This window comes from Pseudonaja textilis, chromosome 1 (assembly GCF_049901715.1).
Source record: "Pseudonaja textilis isolate UNSWEBS1 chromosome 1, rPseTex1.2, whole genome shotgun sequence".
NCBI lineage: Eukaryota > Metazoa > Chordata > Lepidosauria > Squamata > Elapidae > Pseudonaja > Pseudonaja textilis.
Window position 1 is genome coordinate 60209360 of NC_141990.1, and position 20155 is coordinate 60229514.

Sequence of the window (20155 nt, forward strand, 5' to 3'; positions counted from 1 at the left end):
GGGTTATTCAAGTTCATAAAAGCCTCAGAGAAAGGAGAACTCATCTGTTATTCTTGAAAAAAGTTCTAGTATCAGACTGAAAAGGTAAAAAAACCTTTTCCTTGATTGTCAAATATTTGCTAAATTTGCAGCAACTCCAAGGTTTAGATGTCTGGTTCTATCCAATGTTAGGAAAAAAAATTATAATGGGTGACCCATAGCAAATACCAAATATGATCCTTGTCAGGACAGTAGGGCACCAACAAATGCAATTTAGTGACACCTGACTTAGTGTTTAGCAAACAGTATGTTCTGCATTCACATGACACGGGTATACTTGTTCATGAATGAAACAACAACTTTTCATCTCATTATAGAATTACTGTACCTGTCTTGGGGAATACTGCTTGTCATAACGGCACTTTAGAATTGTTTTAAGTCACCGTTGGTCACCTGAAAAGGAAACAAAGGGGCAGAGAAAAATAATTAATTGAAGAAGAAGAAATAGGATAATTATTGGTGTCAAGAAACAAGATAAAGAAATAATCAGAATGGAAATTATCTACAGAAGTACAATATATACAATATATGTTGGTTTAAGGGACGGGGGACAGGATTTCTCAGCCTAGTTGGGCTAGTAATACTCCTAGATATTCTCTGCTAACTTTCCTCCCTTTAAGTAGTTTGGCACACTTACAAACAAACAAACTGTAAATATTTACCATTTTATTTCTAAGAAAGTTTCTGAGATATAAGTCAGACTGTGTAAGAAAAAGAGAGGTTATGCTTAGGAGTGATGCTTTGCACAGAGCAAGGGTATCAAACTCAAGGCCCGCAGGCCAGATCTGGCCCACAGTGTGCTTAAATCTGGCCTGCGGGATCACCCTGGAAACAGTGAAGGACCGGCCCGTGGTGCCTCTGCCAGAGAAAACGGAGCTTGGACACACGCTTGTGCCCCCCCCCGGCTCCGTTTTCAGCCACAATGGCTTTGTGCAGCCTCTGCCAGTGAAAATGGGGCCTGGGGGGGGCATGTACAGGATACTGTCATGGCAGGACATGCCCACCCGGGCCCCCCAAGGTCAAACACAACCCTGATGCAATTAAATCTAGTTTGATACCCCTGCGTTAGAGGAACAAAGTTTCGAAAAGTAATAAAAGATAAAATGAATCAGGTGGCTCAAGACAAGTTCCAAAAGAGATATGGTATTTATGATTACAAACAAAGGCTTTAATGTACTGATTGTTTATGTGCTGAGGAATTCTTTGGAAATACCCACAATAATAAAGATAACATAATTTAAACACTGTAATTTTAGAAAATATATACTTCATGGTGCATATACGGACAACACTTTCAGAAAAATTTACTATGGACCTAATTTTTGCTTAAACCTTCATTGGTTAATAAATTGCTTACAATATATTATCATTTATACCATGAGGAGAAAAAAACTTTCCATTTAAAGAAAATGAAACTAATTTAATTCATCTAAGATTCTCCTAAATTAGTTTAATTGCTCTGTTTCAATACCTGATTTTAATGTTCTGGAACTGTCTGATTTGGCACTGAGGAGGATTTGTCGGTTTTATTAACTAGTTGAAAAGGCCTCACTATTGGGATAACAAATGGTTCTAGGCTATTCACATGGAAAACATGACATCAAACTTAGGCTCTGGGACATTGTATACCTAGTAACCTGGAACAACAACTAATATTGTTAAAAATACAATACAACTTAACACAGAAAAAAAGATCAATTCTATACTGCTTGTGTAACCAGGTTGGGGCTGAGTCATCCTGGAGATTATTTATCTATGTGGTTACTAAGAATTAACACCAATGCACATAATCCTGTTTATATCCTGGTTATATACTGAAGGAAGCAAATGCTGAATGTTCTTGCAGTACACTATGTTTCGGGTTGTTGACTTTATTTTAGGCAGAGAATTACCCATGGGAAGGAAACAGAACCAATAGTACTTTCTATGTTTCAGAATAAGGCTTAGGCACTGGAGCACTGATCTAGCAGCTCCCACCAGAGCAGGGTCTGAAATATCATATCTGGCCAGTGACGTTCAGTAAGTAAATACAGATTTCCCATCTCCCACTTAGGACTGAAAGTTCAGCACCATAAAAGATGCTGAGTCTAGCATTGGATGGGATAGAGAAAGCTCATCAATGTCAGAAACATAGAAAGGATTAGCAAGGCTATATCATCATCTGTTCTGAGATTTAAAACCATTACTTCAGTCTCTTTCTTCCTGTTAGAGAGGACAGAATCTACAGTTACCAAGTCCCCTCTATTATTTCAACTTGGGGAATTAAGAATTCCTTTCCACCAAAGCTTTCCAGAATAAAACAAACAAGAGGGCCTAAAAATGCAGAAAAAAACAAAAATGCAAAAAAAGTACATTTTTAATAAGCAGTCAAGCCAATTTTACAATCCTGTGCCTATAAATTTCACTGTCCTTATTCAAATGCACTATATCCTATACTCATCCCTACTTAACATCATCTTGCTGAATCTGGCCTATTACTCAGGTGTACTGAAGTCATTTAAAATGTTAGTCAATCCTCTCAAATGTGGCGTATCTAAAAAAATTTTTAAAAAATTCCTTCATTCCATCCTGTAGTTGAGATTAGTTAGAATAACACAGAGACATTCTTTTCTAATAATTGGGAGACACATTGCTTGACAATCTTTTCTAGTGCTAGAATGTAAGCAAGCAAAAAAGGGGGAAAGTTATTTAATTCTAAGGGAGTGAGAATAAAGGAAGGGGAAAGGGAAACTAATCAAGAACAGATAAATAAGAAATATTTAACAGTTAAGAATATCTCTCCAATAAATATTACCCAAATCTTGTTTTTCTCTGACAATGACTCAACTTTACACAACTTTCTTTGGAATTGGTTTTTAAAAGTGCCAAAAACAACCAGGAAATCCATTGTCAACAGTTTCCATCAGCATCGTTCCCTAACTGTGCAGGGTTTTGGATTTATGCCCATAACAACCTGTCACTAGCATATTCCTTTATCAAATCATTATCTCATTTATTTTTGAGAAGCCAGCAGAACTATGGCAGTTCCTGCAAAAACTGCTTCCAAGAGTTAATGCCAACTATTTTCTCTGAACTGGAAAGTAGTTGTTATGCAAAACCTCAAAAATAGCTGAGAAGCATCATATGAAATCCTTTGGTAAATGTGAGCTAGTGACCTTACTCATACATTGCAATGTGTTCCATGGGAATCAAGTCTTTTACATATCTCATCCATGTCCTTTTCTCAAATATTTCTTCTACCCCCATGGGTCATTTTAAAGAAGAAAAAAATTAACCGAGAGCATAAATTATCCAATTGTGAATGTAACATCACTATAGATGTGAAACATTCTTCACGCACTGTATAACAATGAGTTATGTTACCTTAATGACCACCACAAAAATGTCATAAAATTGGGTCCAGTACTTCAACTTAATATAACTACTTAATAGCAGAAATCTGATCCCAACTATGGTTATAAGTCAAGAATTACCTGTAGAATTGAGGAGGTGGAAGGTGGAAGAAGATTATAATCTATCAGAGAAGTAGACCTCAAAAGCAAACGAGGCCCAAAGCAAACAGAGGTCTTGCACAACGAAGCATGAGGGAATTCCAGTCATTAGATAAATGGCTGGAATAGTGGACTGAACTCAAGCAGAATTAAAAACCCTGGATAAGAATACCAGAAAAGCAACGACAATGAATGATGCACTTCATCAATGCTAGCAATGTTGACAGATTCTACTTGCCAAGAAAACAGGTGGGCATGGAATGTTGCAAGTACCCCAGGCAGTTGAAAAAGAAAAAAGAGCATTGGAAGAATATCTGAAGGTTAGTGAAGAACATGCACAGAAGCTAGTGCAGTACTCTCCAGCATTTCGTAAGTTATAGGATAACTAAACTGGCCTACAAGAAAGACAAATGAAAAATAGAAAAGAGATGGGGCATGGCCAGTACATTTAAAAAAAATAGCAGGTAAAATGGATAACAACAAGACTTTGTAATGGCTAAGAGCAGGAACAGGAACATTGAAGAAAGAGTCAAAGGAAATAATTCTGAGCGCACAAGACCAACCTTTAGGAACAAATGCATACAAAGATAGAATTGGGAAGAAACCAACAGGCAGCAATTACAATCTTTGCAAAGAAGCTGAAGAAACAACGGCTACAAGAAGATTTGCTCAAACTGATTGCAAACAAGGGCACGACAAAGTAGTATCAAAGGTGTATTGGAATATTTGCAAGAAATACCATTTACCAGCAAGCAAGATCTAGTGGAATCGCAAAATAGATGAAGTAATCAAAAATGAAGAAGATAACGCACTCTCGGACTTTAGAATCCAAACAGACAAGCTATCTGTCACATATCACCTCAGGTTTAACCATTGTCAACAAGAAAGACAAAAAAGGTTAATATAGTGGCAGAACCTGGAGACAATAGAATACAACAGAAAGAACTGATGAAGATTACAAAATACAAGGACCTCTAGCAAATAGAATGACTATTGCAAAAGAAAGCCATAGTTATTAGACACCTTGGATGCAATCCCAAAATATCAAGAGCACTCTTTGAACTTCATCACTGTTTACAAAATTACCATTGGTCAATTGCAAAAGACAGTTTTACCTGGAACAACTTACATCCTGCAATATTTTTGGCATTATCTAACAGCAATATTTGCCATCCCAGGTCTTTGGGAAGGACTTGAAAGGTGGATAAAATGCCAAATCCAGTCTAAAGCATCTCGCCAACTGTGCAACCAACCATAATAATAAATCATCTTAAATCCTAAGAATATTCTTAATCAGAAATGGAACTGCAGATCACAATACCAGCCATGATATTCACAGATGATCACTGAAATAGCATAGTTTATTTCAGGTGCCACTATTCCAGATAGACATAATTTAGCAGAGTAAAATTTATTAAAAATATTTATAAAATGTCCACAAAATGTATAAGAGAGAGGAGTTTTGTATTCTGAAGATATTTATGAAAAAGATTGGTTTAAAATAAGTTACAATCATAATTTAAAATGATAGCGCACAAAGCAATATATATATAATATTTGAATTGAGAGTGATAAAGCTATCTGTCACATGTCACTTCTTAAACTTCTTTAAAATTTCTCACTGTTATGAAGCATATAAATATCAAAATTATCAATAATGGGAATCCAATTAGTTGTTTGGATTAAAAGTCCTAAACGGATAGATAAACTGCAATAACTCAGATAAAGCAAGTTGGATATGGGCTGACTCCAAATGTATGAATTTTAAAATTCAGTATTGTACCATCATTTGTCTTAGTCTGAAACATCTACAGAGCAGTTTGAATAGATAAGATGCAAGCTACTTCGTATAACTACTCATTACTGGTCATTACTTATCAATAGAGCCATATTATCCAAGTATAATTGTAGAGTAAAGTCTTACATATCATTTATTTGGGATCAAGTTCCACTGAAAACAACTAGGACTTACTTTTCAGCAGAGGTGGGTGAGATTATGTTGTGGAAAACTTTTGTACCATTTTAAAACAGTTCAACCTTTGATAAGCATTTATCTACCATAACACATTGCAAAACCCAATCAACAACATTAGACAAGAATGTAGCAATCAGCAGCTACATGCTAAGGGGCCTTTTTTTACTTTTCCCTTTTACATTTATGCTCCCGTTTCACTTGTTTTAACCCTGGTCCTGAAATATCATTTTGTCTGAAAGGGTTCTCAAAGAATCTCCAAAGATCTTGGAGATATTGGCCTTTCCTGTCTCTTTCTCCCTTTCTGCCTCCCTGTTATTCTTTAAGCTGATATTCTCTGCTCAAGAGCTATCATGGTTGCCTTCATTGACATCACTGTAAAGTTTGTTGGGGGAAATACACAATAAAAGTAAAGAAAAGCACTACAGGAAGAATTTTATAAAAATTCCTTTGTTTGACAATCAGGACTCTTCCTCATTTTAGGTAAATTAATGTATAGCATACATTGTGTCAAGACACTCCTTTGTGGTTTGCTGATATTCAAAGACACACACACACACGCATACACTGCTTTATCAAAGAAAGTTGCTTCACGAAGAGCTTAACCCTGTACCTATCTAAGCTCAAAGTTAGCCTTTCAAATCTATTGTCAGAGATGACTGAATCTCAAACTAACCACCTGTAGTGTCACCATCATAACATGGTCTATCTTTGGAACGCCCTATGTCAGGCTTTAACTTCTGTAAGTTTCCGGCTCGCATATAGGTAATTGCTTTGTAGTCCAACAAATGAGGGGGAACTATTTGGCTAAAGCTTTAACTGTTCATGTATTTGTTTCTTGAAAGACTCCATATGCAGCTGTTATCTTCTGAAGTGTGAACAGTGGGAGAAGCCAGTGAGAACAGCTTCTGAATGAAATGGGTGTAAAAGGAGGGTACTGTTTTGTTGCATTTCTATTCTGTGTTATAACTGATACATGGAATTGGGGGAAGTTGTCTAAAGCAGGGATCCCCAACACCTGGGCCGTGACCCAGTACCGGGTTGCAGCCCATTTGGAACCAGGCCACAGAAATGGCACGCACGTACAGCTCTACTTATGCAAGGGTGACCGCACATGCAGTTCCATGTGTACAAACGGAGGGCAAGCACAGCTCTATTTGTGTATGTAGGGGGCGTGTGTGCTTGCTACTTGTGCAAATAGAGCTGTGTGCATGCGTGCTTGCCCACTGCTCGCCTGGAATCATCCCTTCCCTCCCGCCAGTCCATAAAGCTGGAAAAGTTGAGGGACTCTGCTCTGAAGCATGATTCAAATGAAACTTGGATGTAGATAAATTTGTTTAGCACCTAATAACTGCAAATATAGATAAATTTTGTCCTCACATACGGAAAAATGGGTTGAATTATCATCCCTTTACTGGTGCAGAAGAAGTTATTTTCATCAGCCATGGAAATTGGCTCCATTACTGAAGTTTTCACTGCAATCTTATAAGGCCCAGCATTGTAAATGACAGTAATATATTGAATAAAAACATTTTTGTGATAATTTTCTTACTTACAATGATTTGAATTCACTGAGCTAATGCAACCATGAACATCCACTAAAACTTCATTTTTAGCCAGCAAGGATTAGATACTGGTAAAAGGAATTGATGAAACTCAGAGCAATTTGTACTCAACTGTTTAGATTTAAGTATATCTAAAAGAAAAGAAAAATTACAACAACATAAAATTTAAATTAATGAAATAATGCTCAGAGGGAAAGAGATTTATCCTTTCTGTTTATATATAAACTCTGGGTGCCACACTGAAAATATCAAAGTTGTTACACTAACTGCCAGGCTGGCTCATTTATCATTATATGTTTGGAGGGCAAAGCTGGGCCAGTTTGCATGGGCTCATTACCTCTACCTACATGTAAACATTCAGAATAGGCCTTCAAGTATTTACATTCTTTCCGTTAGAACGGTATAAACTTAAGAGCCCCTGGACATTATAATCATGTTGACATTATAATCACATTATAAACATAATCAAGTCAACACCCAATTTTTCAGGAAGCAGCTATTCCTCAATCTTCAAAAGGTCTCTGCCACAGCAAATATCAACTGGAGCCAGATTTCCCTTAGAAACAACAGCCAATATCCAAAAGACTAATTGGTTGGTTGTACCCTTCTCCACGACTTCTAGTTCTACATACAGTCATCCACCAGAGAGGTAATTCTACCCAGGACAGTTCGACACAAGATAAGTCAGTGTCTGAAATTAATAACATCTGTAATCAGACCTTACTAGCCAAGCAAACAGTAAGGGTCTTTTTTCATGTTGCCTAACTTTTTTTATCATCGAATCCCATTTCTAATTCTGCTTCTTTCAGACACTACACAAATGAGTCAAACGATACCTTCAAATCTCAGAGAGGGTGGACAGGATTAGGCCTAAATAGCAGTAGGTACAACTCCACCCCTCTGACCTTAGCACCTCTAATCTTAAAATAACATTGAAATAAAACCTATGCAGACTTCAGAGAAGTTTGTCACCTCTGCATAGGCTACATTTGCTAAGCGCTCCTGCAGAATGCATTTGAGGAATCAGCAGGTTTGGTATCTAAGCTGAACCACCTGCTCTTAACAGTGTCCACGGGATAGATCAGGGCTCTCCAACCTTGGCCACTTTAAGACTTGTGGACTTCAATTCCCAGAGTTCCTCAGCCAGCTTTGCTGGCTGAGGAACTCTGGGAGTTGAAGTCCACAAGTCTTAAAGTGGCCAAGGTTGGAGAGCCCTGGGATAGATCACTAACAAGTGCCCCTTTGAGAAGAAGGTGCAACCCAGAAAAGCAGACACTAATCATTCTAGGCCTCACGTAATACCTTCTCTGCTATATTGCCAGAAAGAACCAAAACTTGCTCAAAATTACCTAGTGAAATCCCATTAATCCCCCTGTAAAATCAGGGTCTTAATTAAGATTTCAAATAGAAGGAAGTATATTCCTACAGGTGGCAATTCTACACCATGCTGGTACACTTGAATATACAGTCCTCTCCCCCAAATGGTACACACGGGTCATTGGGGCTATAAAATACACTTGATAGAGGCAAAGAACAATATATTTGAAAAGGGTCTTGAAGGTTATCTAGATCGGGGCAGGGTCCACTAAAATGTGTCTCACAGAGGATGACTTAAGAACTCTATCAAAGGCGAATGCACCACATCATGTGGCAGCCTGTTCCATTGGTTCACAGCTCATATTGACAGGACATTCTCCTGCCTCTCCTTCTTGCAATTTTAAGGCACAGATTCGGGTCTTCCTATGGCACAATAGAAACTAAGCCTATGTGACCACCCTTCAGAGATCTGAAGATTGTTATATATTCTTCCCTAGTCAGCTTTTTTTGTAGTGGTGGGGTCATATAAGAGAGAAGTTGTTATAAAAAAAAAAAGGTCCAACCATTTTGGAGGTTGGAGTAAGCTAAGAGCATTTTCCTGAAATCATTCGCTCTAATTGAGGATTCAGTTTTTTTATGCAGAGATATGAGGGCTTGAAAGGGAAAAATGAGTATGGTAGCTTGACCTTTACATTATCACTTTCCATGATCTTTAAAAATTAATCTATCAAGACTTTGTTTTTACCTATGCATTTTCTCTTTTTGAAGAAATCCTGATTTTCCAGAACAATAATGGGTGGGTAAAACTAATATACTCATCCCTATTCTCACCCATCATGCGCTGATGTGTGAAAAGTGAAACCCCTGAATAGGCTAGTTAGTCTTTTCTCTCTCGCACACACGTCTAGGCATATGTGTTGCTTGCCAAACCTTACAGCTTCTTTTCCTGTCATCTTCTGGCTTTCACTTAAATTAGAGACAATGTATATACTGTAAACAGTAAGAACAAGGAGCAGCATTGTCATATGATAGCCTTGTGGTTAGGAAATAAGTCTCTCCAGTGATTTCAATGATGTCCTGGCTCAATTAGTTTTCTGCAAAATCAAACAATTCAAATAACATTTTCTTACTGGCATTTGGTGGCTAGAAAGGAAAAAGTGGTTGGGAATGCTGGATTTATTGGTTATTTTTCTTAAAGTAACTATTTTAAGCATATTGTTATCATATTGTTGATATTATGATTAACTTTTAGCGAAATAAGAGTCATGTTTAATGACTACATTTTTAAAAAACAGGACACTGTTATTTTAAGTTGTTTGATCCTCATTTTTTAATTAACACATGGAAGAGAGGCTGCTTAATCAAGTTAGCTCTTCCAATTTACTCTCACTTATTGTGAGATAACAAACTTCCCATTCTGACCCGAATTAAATAATTATTTTCTTCCTCTGTCTTAGCAGGCACCCGATTCTTGCTAAACCAGTGTTTCTCATCAGCAATTTTAAGTTGTGTGGACTGGGATTTTCTGGATGTTGAAGTCCACACATCTCAAAGTTGCTGTGGTCGAGAAGCACTGTATTTAGACACTTTTTTCCCCCTTCCGTTCAATCATATCTGATACCCAGAGATTTCTTGTCCCTGCAGTTTCCTTGGCAAGGTTTTTCAGAAGTAGTTTGCCACTTTCTCCTTCCAAGGGCTAAGAGAAAGTCACTAGCCCAAGGTTACCCAGCTGGTTTTGTGCCTAAGGCAAGATTAGAATTCACGTCTGCTCTGATTTTGGCTCTCAAAAACTCAAATCCTCTCTAACATATAAGCTTCTTTTGCAGACACCTAAACTAAGCAAATTTTTGGGGTGGGGGAATGAAGAGCTATGAAACTTGCCCAATAAAATCAACCCTTTTATGAGTCATGCCTCACTGCAATCCAACTCACCGAGGTGTACAGAGAGCATCAATCACTAGCGCTAGAAGCATAAAGACTATTGTAATAAATATTACTCCTGCTGTCTCTCCTAGTGTTCACCCTTTTTTGATATCTGATCTGCAGCTGCACTAGTTGGCAATGATTGTGTAGAAGAGATTCACTGTTAAGACAACGTTATAGAGAGTTATTTTATGATGGACAATCAAATCTTAATAGGAACTAGAAGTGGAACTGGACTTCAGATCACATCGTTCTTCTAAACCTATCAAAGTAAATTAATTCTCCCTTCACCGTGGTTCCACCTACTGAAACCTATTACACTGCTCTGAGAAGTATAAAGGGTATAGGATGGTTTCCATATAACTCACTGGTTGCTCATTCATGAGGGCAATCTGTTAGCTGATGGCTTAATGAAATCTGAGTACATTCTGTACAGTACTTCTTAGTTCACCAAGCTTCTTCTCCGGACTCTGACTTTCTTCCCAGGCCTCACAAGTTATCCTAGCATTAGAATAAGTTTCATCTAAACCAGGGGTGTCAAAATCGATTTTTTTGAGGGACACATCAGGGTTGTGTTTGACCATGGGGGCTGGGTGGGTGTGGCCAGCTCAACATCACTCGTGTCGAGGGCACCCCTCCCAGGCTCTCTTTTCGGCCGTGTTGGCCTCCTGAGCTCCATTTTCGCTGGCAGAGACACAGTGGGCCAGTCCTTCACTGTTTCCAGGGTAGCCCCACGGGCCAGATCTAAGCACCCCATGGGCCAAATCCAGCCCATCAGCCTTGAGTTTGACACCCCTGATCTAAGCAAATAGTTCTCAACCTACCACCACAATTGAGCCCAAAATTTCTGTTGTTAAGCAAAGCAGGTTTTAAAGGAGTTGTGCTTCATTTTATGACCTTTTTGCTAACCAAACAATTGCAATTGTTAACTGAATATGTTGTTAAGCTAATCTGGCTTTTCCCCATTGACTTTGCTTGGGGGAGGTCAGCCGGGAAGGTTGCAAATGGTGATCACATAACTCTGGGACAGTGTGATTGTTATAAATATACACCAATTGCCAAATGCCCAAATTTTCATCACGTGACCATGGGGATGCTGCAACAGTCACTAAGTGTGTAAAACAGTCATAAGACACTTTTTAGTGCTGTTGTAATGGCCATTAAATGAATAGTTGTAAATAGAGAACTTGTATAAGTTACAGCAATCATATCTTCTATCTCCAGCATTCCTTCCCAGTGCTCAGAGAGGCAAACTCTCCACCATCCCAGCCTGATAAATTTTTTACTGTGCAGCCCAGGATTTCTCAGTGGAAGGCTATCCTTCTGGGCACAAAGATTGATCGATCCCTGTCCTTTTTTTCTCAATGTGCATCAAGTTTCGAAAAGAATTTACCAATTATAATTGTAGTCCTGAACCTAGAACTAAATTCCACTCAACGATCAAGATTAATGATGAGCAAAAATAGCCATGGCTCCACCTAATTCCACTGGGCTAAACTGCCTTTCCCCTTGGCCTGTATTACCCCAATTCTTGCCAAAATACTCATTATATTGCAAAATATATTGTACTTATAAAACAGTGCAAAGTTCATTCTGAACATTTTGATCACTTTTGTAGATGGATATAATTCAATATAATTCCTTAAGTTCTAGCCTAGAGAGTATCCTTTTTCTGGCTGCAGAGAGACTGATGGGCCTTTCATTTCTACCTGAGGTATAAATTCATAGAGATTTGCTGTTTTATGCCAGACCATCGTTTTGTTTAAAGGCAAATGTCTACAGTATTCTATGGACACGTATAAAAGATAACACAGTATGTTATAACCAGTATCCTCAAGGTAGGAAGAGGACCCCAACAGATCTAATTTTAACTGATTGTGTCATTCTACAAATTTCTGGGAAAAAGCCTTGCTGTCATATCTTGAAAAAAAAAATTCAATTTCTTTTCCAACCTACTTTTTAAAAGTAATTACTCATATTATTCTTGAGATTATGGAACAGCGAACTTCCTAGGAAAATGTAATAGTAAATCATATTATTTTATTTATACAGAGTATGCTGGTTGGGTAATTCTGGGAGATGACGTCCACACACCTTAAAGTCACCAAGGTTGAGAAACACTTATCCAGCTGTCACCTGCCATCATGCTGCAGCAGAGATAAACATGGAAAGCAGGCCAAGCCTCTGAATTGCAGAGAAGGTGGTTTCATTGTATTTTCCCCACAAGGTTCACCGGGACTCATTTCAACAGGCTGGAGCCAAGAGGCAGCAGCCAGCAAGGCTACAACTAAGGACAAATTATCATTTGAGCTCCTTATTTTGTATTGTTTCCATTCCAGCACATCATGATAAGATTTAACAATTTTTGGCTGCAAGGTTACTAACAGAACAATACTGCCAAGATAAATTGCAGCCATCTCCAAGTATGTGAAAGGAACCCTTCTTTAGATATAAAGGAATGAAAGGGGAAGATGTAAGTATTAACTTTTCTTGTCCTGTCAAACATTTTCTTCTTCTTTAAACACTGAGAAATAAGACAGGGTCACTCTCAGTGGAAAGAAAGCACATCCTCTGTGCGCCCCTGATTTTTTCTGTAGGAGAAAAAGTACAAGAAAGCAGAAAAATGATTTAAAAGCGGTTAAACAGTAAGCTGCTGGTGTAGTGAGATGTAGTGAAAAAGCTCCATAATCCCACTGAACATTTTTTGACAGTTTAAAGCTACCATTTATTTTGGTTTCAATATAATGCCTTTTTGGTGATATCTATTTCTTCTCTGGGTAGCTTTAAAAAAATATCTCAGCTGTTTTCCCATATTAATTTTAGAATGTTAAGTTTCATCTGACATTTTTACGTGTTCTATTATATTGGTTATTTTTGTTTGGATAGTTGTTTTTGATTACTATGGGTGGGCTTCACTGGGAGTGATCAGAATTCTGCAAACGATGAACAAATCTTTCATTTCGTGTTAAGCATGGTCACACTCTTTGGACTTGTGTTACAAAACCTGGTGTGACAGTAGCATTTCCATATTCCCAGTTGATCACTAGCCTATTAATTGTAAAAATGAGTCAAGGAAGGCTTGAGTCAGATGGCTGGATTTATTAAAAAAATGGAAATAAACAAATTAAAGGATTTAATGTTTTTAATTGTTTTGTTTTTTTTTTTGGTTCCCTGGATTGAACAAAAAGTTATATTTGGGAAGCATAAATGGCTAATTTATTCCTAGTTCACAGGGTTTCTTCTTTTGCAATATGCTTTTGCACAATCCTCATAGTTCCAGACATGGGCTTCATCAATGTGGAAAAGCTGATGTACAGTTGTGTTATCCAAAGGAGGTCCCAATTTGTGTTCTTAATACAGCTGTTTATTCTGATTGGAAACAGAATTGCCCAGAAAACAACTATTACTTCACATTGGATTACTGAATATTTTGCATGAACTAAACACAAGAGAGGTCATGCTATTTTTAGTGGAAGATCAACTTTATTTGACAAGCAAATAGCACAGCAGAGTGCCAGTTTGGGGTAGTGGTTAAAGCATCAGGTTAAAAACCAGAAGATTGTAGCCAAGAGGATAACCTTGGGCCAGTCACTCTCTCTCAGCACTGGGAAGAAGGCAATGGCAAACTTGTCCTGAAATCTTATTAAGAAAATTGCAGGGACTTGTCCAGATTCCAGTCGCCTCGTGTGAAGACTCAACTCGAAAGTAAACAAAAAAAACAAAACAAAGAAACAAACAAAGTCAAAAACAAAAACAGCACAATAGAACAACATTACACAACAGTCGAATGTAGTTAGCGTAATTGTCAAAGTACTGTTTTGTCAAAGGCATCTTCAGCTAGTGCTTACTCTTAAGTGCTTTCTTCCCACAATACTGTCTCAATTACTTGTTCCCAATTCTAACTGTTCCCAATTCATTCTTCAAACTGTTGCTGTCTGTATATTTGATTCCCCCACTCCAGGATTTTTAAGATAACTTTTTGCAGTGATTAAAATTTCCTAATAAGTTTTAACTGCTCTACAATAGTGATATAGTACCATTATAATTCTTATCTGTGGAAATAATTTTTAGAAACACAGTTGGAATGCAACTGTAATAGCTCATGACAAGTGCGCATGCTAAACGCATACAATTAAGCACCTATGATTTTGTTCCAATTCCATGTACTTCTCTAACCATTAGAACAGTAAGCAGTCTTTTGTGACACCAGATTATCTCATCAATATGTTGTATGGTACAACATTCATTATTAGTTCCCAGTTTGTCTCCCTTCTGAAAACAGCTCCTCTAGATATTTGGTTGGGTTTGTAGATTGGTTTTGATGATATAATTTGTATCCAGATGTAATTCAATTAGCTTGTGGATGTTTCAATTGTGTACTTTATCTTTCTAAACTACCAAGAGTCCCTTGGAATTGTGACAAATACAGAAATTACAAAAAAGAAATGAAATGGTGTCCACTAAGCTACCTATACATTTTGTATCAAATGGCACAGTTGTGGCCTCCAATGTAAATGTTTGTTTTATTTTTGTAAAATGGCCACCCATCTTAAGCAAGTCTGGGTGGCTTACAAGATACTGCCCTTAGTATTGCAGTGTGTACTTTAGGTTATCGTTTAATCAAAAGAAAAAGCTGCTTATATGAAGGATTCAAAATACTCCAGCATCTTTCTAAATATACTCTATTTCTGAATTTTTTCTTATATTAAAGTGAAGATCTCTGAAGTCATTTAAGAGCTTTCCTCAAGGTCTTAGCTCTGTAAGGTCTTAGGCTGGGGCAGGGTGCTGTTTAGGACTGCAGCCTACATTACTAAAGTGAGTCATGTCTTAATGTATTTCAGTTTGGAAATGATAAAGTGGGGAATGCCTCGTATACAGCAAGACAACCTCTTGTCCTGGATGAAATTAGAGAAAAACTACAATGAGATGAAATTCTTTTTTAATTTAGTCCTATACCACTACAGTAGCATTAAAAGGACTTCAGAAATTGTCTGTCCACCACTCTGCTCAATGTGGGACCTGCTAAATAAAGCATTTCAGACAGAAGCCTGTCTAGCCTCTATTTGATGACCTCAAATGAGGTAGAATATAGGGTTTCATCATGAAACTTATCTATCACACTAGCTGAACTACTCTCTCAAGAAATCTTTTTGAATATTTAACCTAACTAATTCCATGTAGTTTCTGGTCCTGCCATCTGAGCAAAACAGAACAAATCTATGCCCTCCTTTCTATGAGAACTTTATAAATATAAAGACCGCTACCATTATTTCCCCTTATTCTTTTCTTCTACATGCTAAATATATTTATTCAATAATATTTTTAAAGCTGATATGGAATTAAGGCATACTTTGGGGATGTGATTATTCAGCCTGTTATGATGATATCTAACGATTGTATTATCAAGCCTACAGTTTACCATTTTATTTTATTAATGAAGCTATGAGAGTTTGTCAAAGATTTAGGTCAAAGTCATGACTTTCCCCATCTATTAATCTAATAACTTTGGGGAGGGAAAAAAAGAGGGATGGGAGGTTAGTTTGACATGACTTGTGACAACAAGCCCATATTGATTCTTGTTAATTGTTACATTGCTATCCATATGCTCATAAACACAGTTTAATAATCTGCTCAAGGACCTTATCCAGTGGATATTAAAATTATCCTGGTCCTCCTCCTTCCCCGTTGAAAGCAAGGACAATATTTTCTCCTCCATTCTTCTCGAATTGTGACATTTTTCCAGTTCTCAAACTGTACAACCAGCGGCTCCACAATCACCTCTGCCAATTACTTTAGTAGCCTGGGATAACATTAATCTGACCCTGAACGCTACATTCAGAAATTTTGTATTAATGTGCAAGGCCAGGGTGCCCAAGTGCCATGCAGACACATTGGCAGGGCCATGACAAGGGTTTCAAAAAAGACTGGCAGGGAGGTGGCAGACTGGCAGCTCACCTTAGTTCAACCCAATGGATTGCCCAGAAACAGTGCAGCCTTGTTTAGCAGGTGGTGCAGGTGGCACGCCAAGATTTCTCATGCTGAACAGGATTCCCATCTAGAAACTACTGGGTAAATTTGCACTCGGAGCATCTAATTGGGTGGAGTGGTGCAGAGATGCAGCAGAGATGCTTACTTGGCACTTGTAGGAAGGGATGATAAAATAGTGACCAAACAGCTGTTGGTCATACATGAACTGCACCAAAACAATCCTTTAGAAAAATCTACATATCTAAGCCATTTGTATAACAACATCTCAAGTTTCTATTTATTTCTCTTGTATTTTTATATAAATGCTCCCTAGAAAGCATTTATATTAACTGAAATATAATACATTTATCAGAGCACAAGGGATGAAATTTAATATTTCAGGTAGAGCAAGTCAGGTCTTGAGCTTTGATCCGTATCTTTATGCTACATAAACCACTGGCATTCATGCTGAATGCCATCTCTACTATATAATTTTCTGCAGGATGTTATGGTTTTTCTTCTTCCTCAGCTATTATCTTAATCCTTGCAAAAATCCCACATAGAAAGCAGAATGGTGCAAGGATAGTTAGGCAAAAATCACACATGCATACTCCAGAACCATACAAATTTGCACTAACACTCCAGTAGATTACATTCAAACCAGTTCTATGGCATATGGATAATCACTATTCCTTCATCCTGAAACTGAAATTAATATTGTACAATGCAACCATACAGCTGAAAGTCTGTAGAGATTCTCAGTCATCCAGGTCATGGTTGTCCCAGATGTCCTTTCTCAGGAGGCAACTGGACTTTCTTGGGGTTTTTTTTTTCCCCTTTTGAAGACATTTTCTCATCCAAGAAGCTTCTTCAGCTCTGACAGAATAGTGGGGAATGGAAGGATTTATATTCCTTGCAGACAGCTGGTAATCTGCATCCTTTTAGAGCAGAAGTGTCAAACTTGCGTCGTCATGGCATCGTCACATGATTTATCGTGACTTTTCTCCCCTTCGCTAAACTGGGCGTGGGCGTGGCCAGTACATGACGCATCTGTTTGATTTGACAGCCCTGTTTTAGAGGGCCATTAAAGAGGGTCATTGGAGATTTATCTGTGTCCTCAGGGTCACAGATGGTTCCTGGTAGTCTGCAATTTTCCCTCTGGAAAGCCATTCCTACCCTCACACCATTCAAGGGTGTTCAAAGCACCTTTGGGACAACCACAACCTGGACGACTGAGGATCTCTACAGACAATTTGGGATGAACACCCTTTGAAAAGTGTGGGAGTAGGAATGGAGTTCCAGAGGAAAAATTGCAGACTACAGGAACCAGGAGCACCACTCAAATGACCCTGAAGACAAAGATAAACCTCCAAGTGCTTCAATGACCTTCTAAAAAGGATGCAAATGATCAGCTGCCTGCAAGGAATATAAATCCTTCCATTCCCCACTGTCCTGTTAAAGCTGAAGAATCTTCTTGGATGAGAAGCGAAACGTCTTCAAAAGAAAAAACAAGGAAGTCCAGTTGCCTCCTGAAAAAGCACCTTTGAGACAACCGAACAGCTGATTAATAATACAATTTGGAATGTACTAGAGAACAAAAATAATTCTGAACGTCTCACATTGGCAAAGTTATGAGATAACATCAGTGGTGGGATTCAAAAAATTGAACAACCAGTTCTCTGCCCTAATGATTTCTTCCAACAACCAATTCACCAAACTGCTCAGAAAGTTAACAACCAGTTCTTCTGAACTGGTGCGAACTGGCTAAATCCCACCACTGGATAATATAAAGGTCTGCTGTGGTATGGCAAAAGAGGCACCCTTCTCCATCCTCGTAAAGGCCCCGGTTTTCACTCAGTCATTATTTATGCCTAGCTGTTCCCTTCCAGATTTATGGGGCTTTTGCTCTTCTCCAAATCAGCATTGTGGCCACTCCATGCAGCTGGTTCTAATTCAGAGACAATGTAGCTGAAACCAAAATTCAGAACAACATGTTCCATGTGCTAAAAATAATTTCTTCAGAAAAGAAATTCAAGCCGAGAGTGGGAGACATAGCCCTTGTGGTCATGATTGACAGTTTGGACGGCAATCATTACTGGAAGAGCTTCATGTTTATGGTTTTGTTTCAGTTTACTTCATGAGATAGGAAGAGCTAAAAAGTTGGGTCCATTTCAAGCCAAGCTTCTAAGCATCCATTCACGTCACATTAAACCAATATTGAAATGTAAAAAAGGGATGGAATTAATGCAAAAGCAAATATTGCATAGCATTATGAATTCTAATATGAAATCCATGGACAGGAATGGTATTTATCAAGGGGAAGGAAAGGACAAAAACAGAACAAGCGTGCAAATGGATGCAAAAGAGCTGCCAAACTTCCAACAAATACCCCTACTGACTGCCAATATCACTAAACAGTAAAAACAGAGAGGAAAAAGATAGGAGAAAACTCAACTATCACTGGAAATTGAAAACAATTATTTAAGAAATATTTTCTTACTCTGCTCTGAGTTGTAGAATCTCAGGTCTTCTAATCTACCTTCTAACTATAATTCAGTTTACTCGTTCAAAAGACATTGCTGTGTTTACACATGGCACTAAGTCATGACTTGATCACAATGGCTAAATCTTAAATGACAGGGCTACCTGATCATCAGTATTCAACAGCAGAAGAAAAATGAGACCTCCATGGAAGATTAATTATACAAAAGCCATGTCTGGTTGCACAGCCCTGTCTACAACTTTAAAGCAGAAACACTTTTCAAGCCTCACCTTTTTGTATCATCACATTTATTTCTCTAAACTAATTTGATGTGTTTGCTGACATACATACTTTTCTCAGAAAGGTCAAGAATAGTGATGGCTGACTGGATCATGACAACAATAGTAGACCAAGCAGAATTTAGACTTTCTTAGTATTTTATCCCACTTGGTTGCACTGTGCTTGAGTAGTTCATACAGCAATATCATCAATGAAAGATGTGATAAAGAGTTGCTTCCTCAACCTGATACCAATTTGAGGCTGAGAGAAACTGACTGGTTGAAGGTCAAGTTGGTTTTTGCCCCTAAGGGATGACTTCAATCTGCATCATCCTACTTCTAATTCAGTACTTAACCAACTACTCTCAGAACTATCACCTATGAGTTGCAAAATTCTATTAAATGGCAAGAAATCACCACTAAAGAGTAGGAAATGCAATCTTTTATATACTTTGGCTGCCATGATACTCTAGTTTTAAGCAGCTCATATATATAGTGGCTCAGCAGTGGGATCCTACCTGTTCCACTACCGGTAGAAGAGGTGAGACAACCTAACAGAGATACATGCTCATTACTATCAACACAAGGCATATATGGACACACAGCAGTTTAGCACAGACAGAAGTAATGAGAGAATGCTTGAAGAACAGTGGACTAGTTGAAGGCCCTTTAGAGATGTAGCAGCACTGGGCATGGACAAAACAGAAAGTATTGAAAGAGCTGCTTTCTAGCAATGCCTGCTTTATGTCAATTTAAACTGCGTGCATTCATAAAAAAGAGTATTAAAAGCTGATTAAATCTGCCATTCTCTCTGTTGATAAAAGGCAGAATCTTATGGTAAAATGTTAGCTTGACCTCATTTTGTTGCAAGGAGATTTTGCCAAATTACAAGTTTATTTCTTTGGGGGCTAGGTCACTTACCTTGGATGCAGCAATCTTCCCTTTTAGTTGTTGCTTTTGGAATTAGACTTGTGCCTGCCCTGAAATATGTTTATTCAGCCCTGATTATCACTGCACTGAAAAGCACTTTGACCTGGACACCTAAACTGATTGCTTGCAGCCTGGCCCCTGGTGGGTTCCGACACTCACCTTCATGCAATAGCAACAATCTGCATACAACC

General features: G+C 38.0%; 1 protein-coding gene across 17 annotated transcripts in view; it reads right to left on the bottom strand.

The window, feature by feature from the left end:
- SLC29A1 (solute carrier family 29 member 1 (Augustine blood group)) overlaps positions 1-20155 on the bottom strand; it is an 82392-nt gene that overhangs the window by 21525 nt on the left and 40712 nt on the right. For 14 of the 17 annotated variants that reach the window (XM_087935413.1, XM_087935436.1, XM_026695572.2 and 11 more), the window contains one exon: positions 368-432. In XM_087935413.1, the coding sequence (XP_087791539.1) occupies positions 368-393 (26 nt within the window). In that variant the 5' untranslated portion in view covers positions 394-432. Of the gene's footprint in view, positions 1-367; positions 433-4276; positions 4412-7058; positions 7192-12792; positions 12816-20155 lie in introns of those variants that run through there. The other 3 variants (XM_087935501.1, XM_087935497.1, XM_026695574.2) reach the window with 3 other exon arrangements.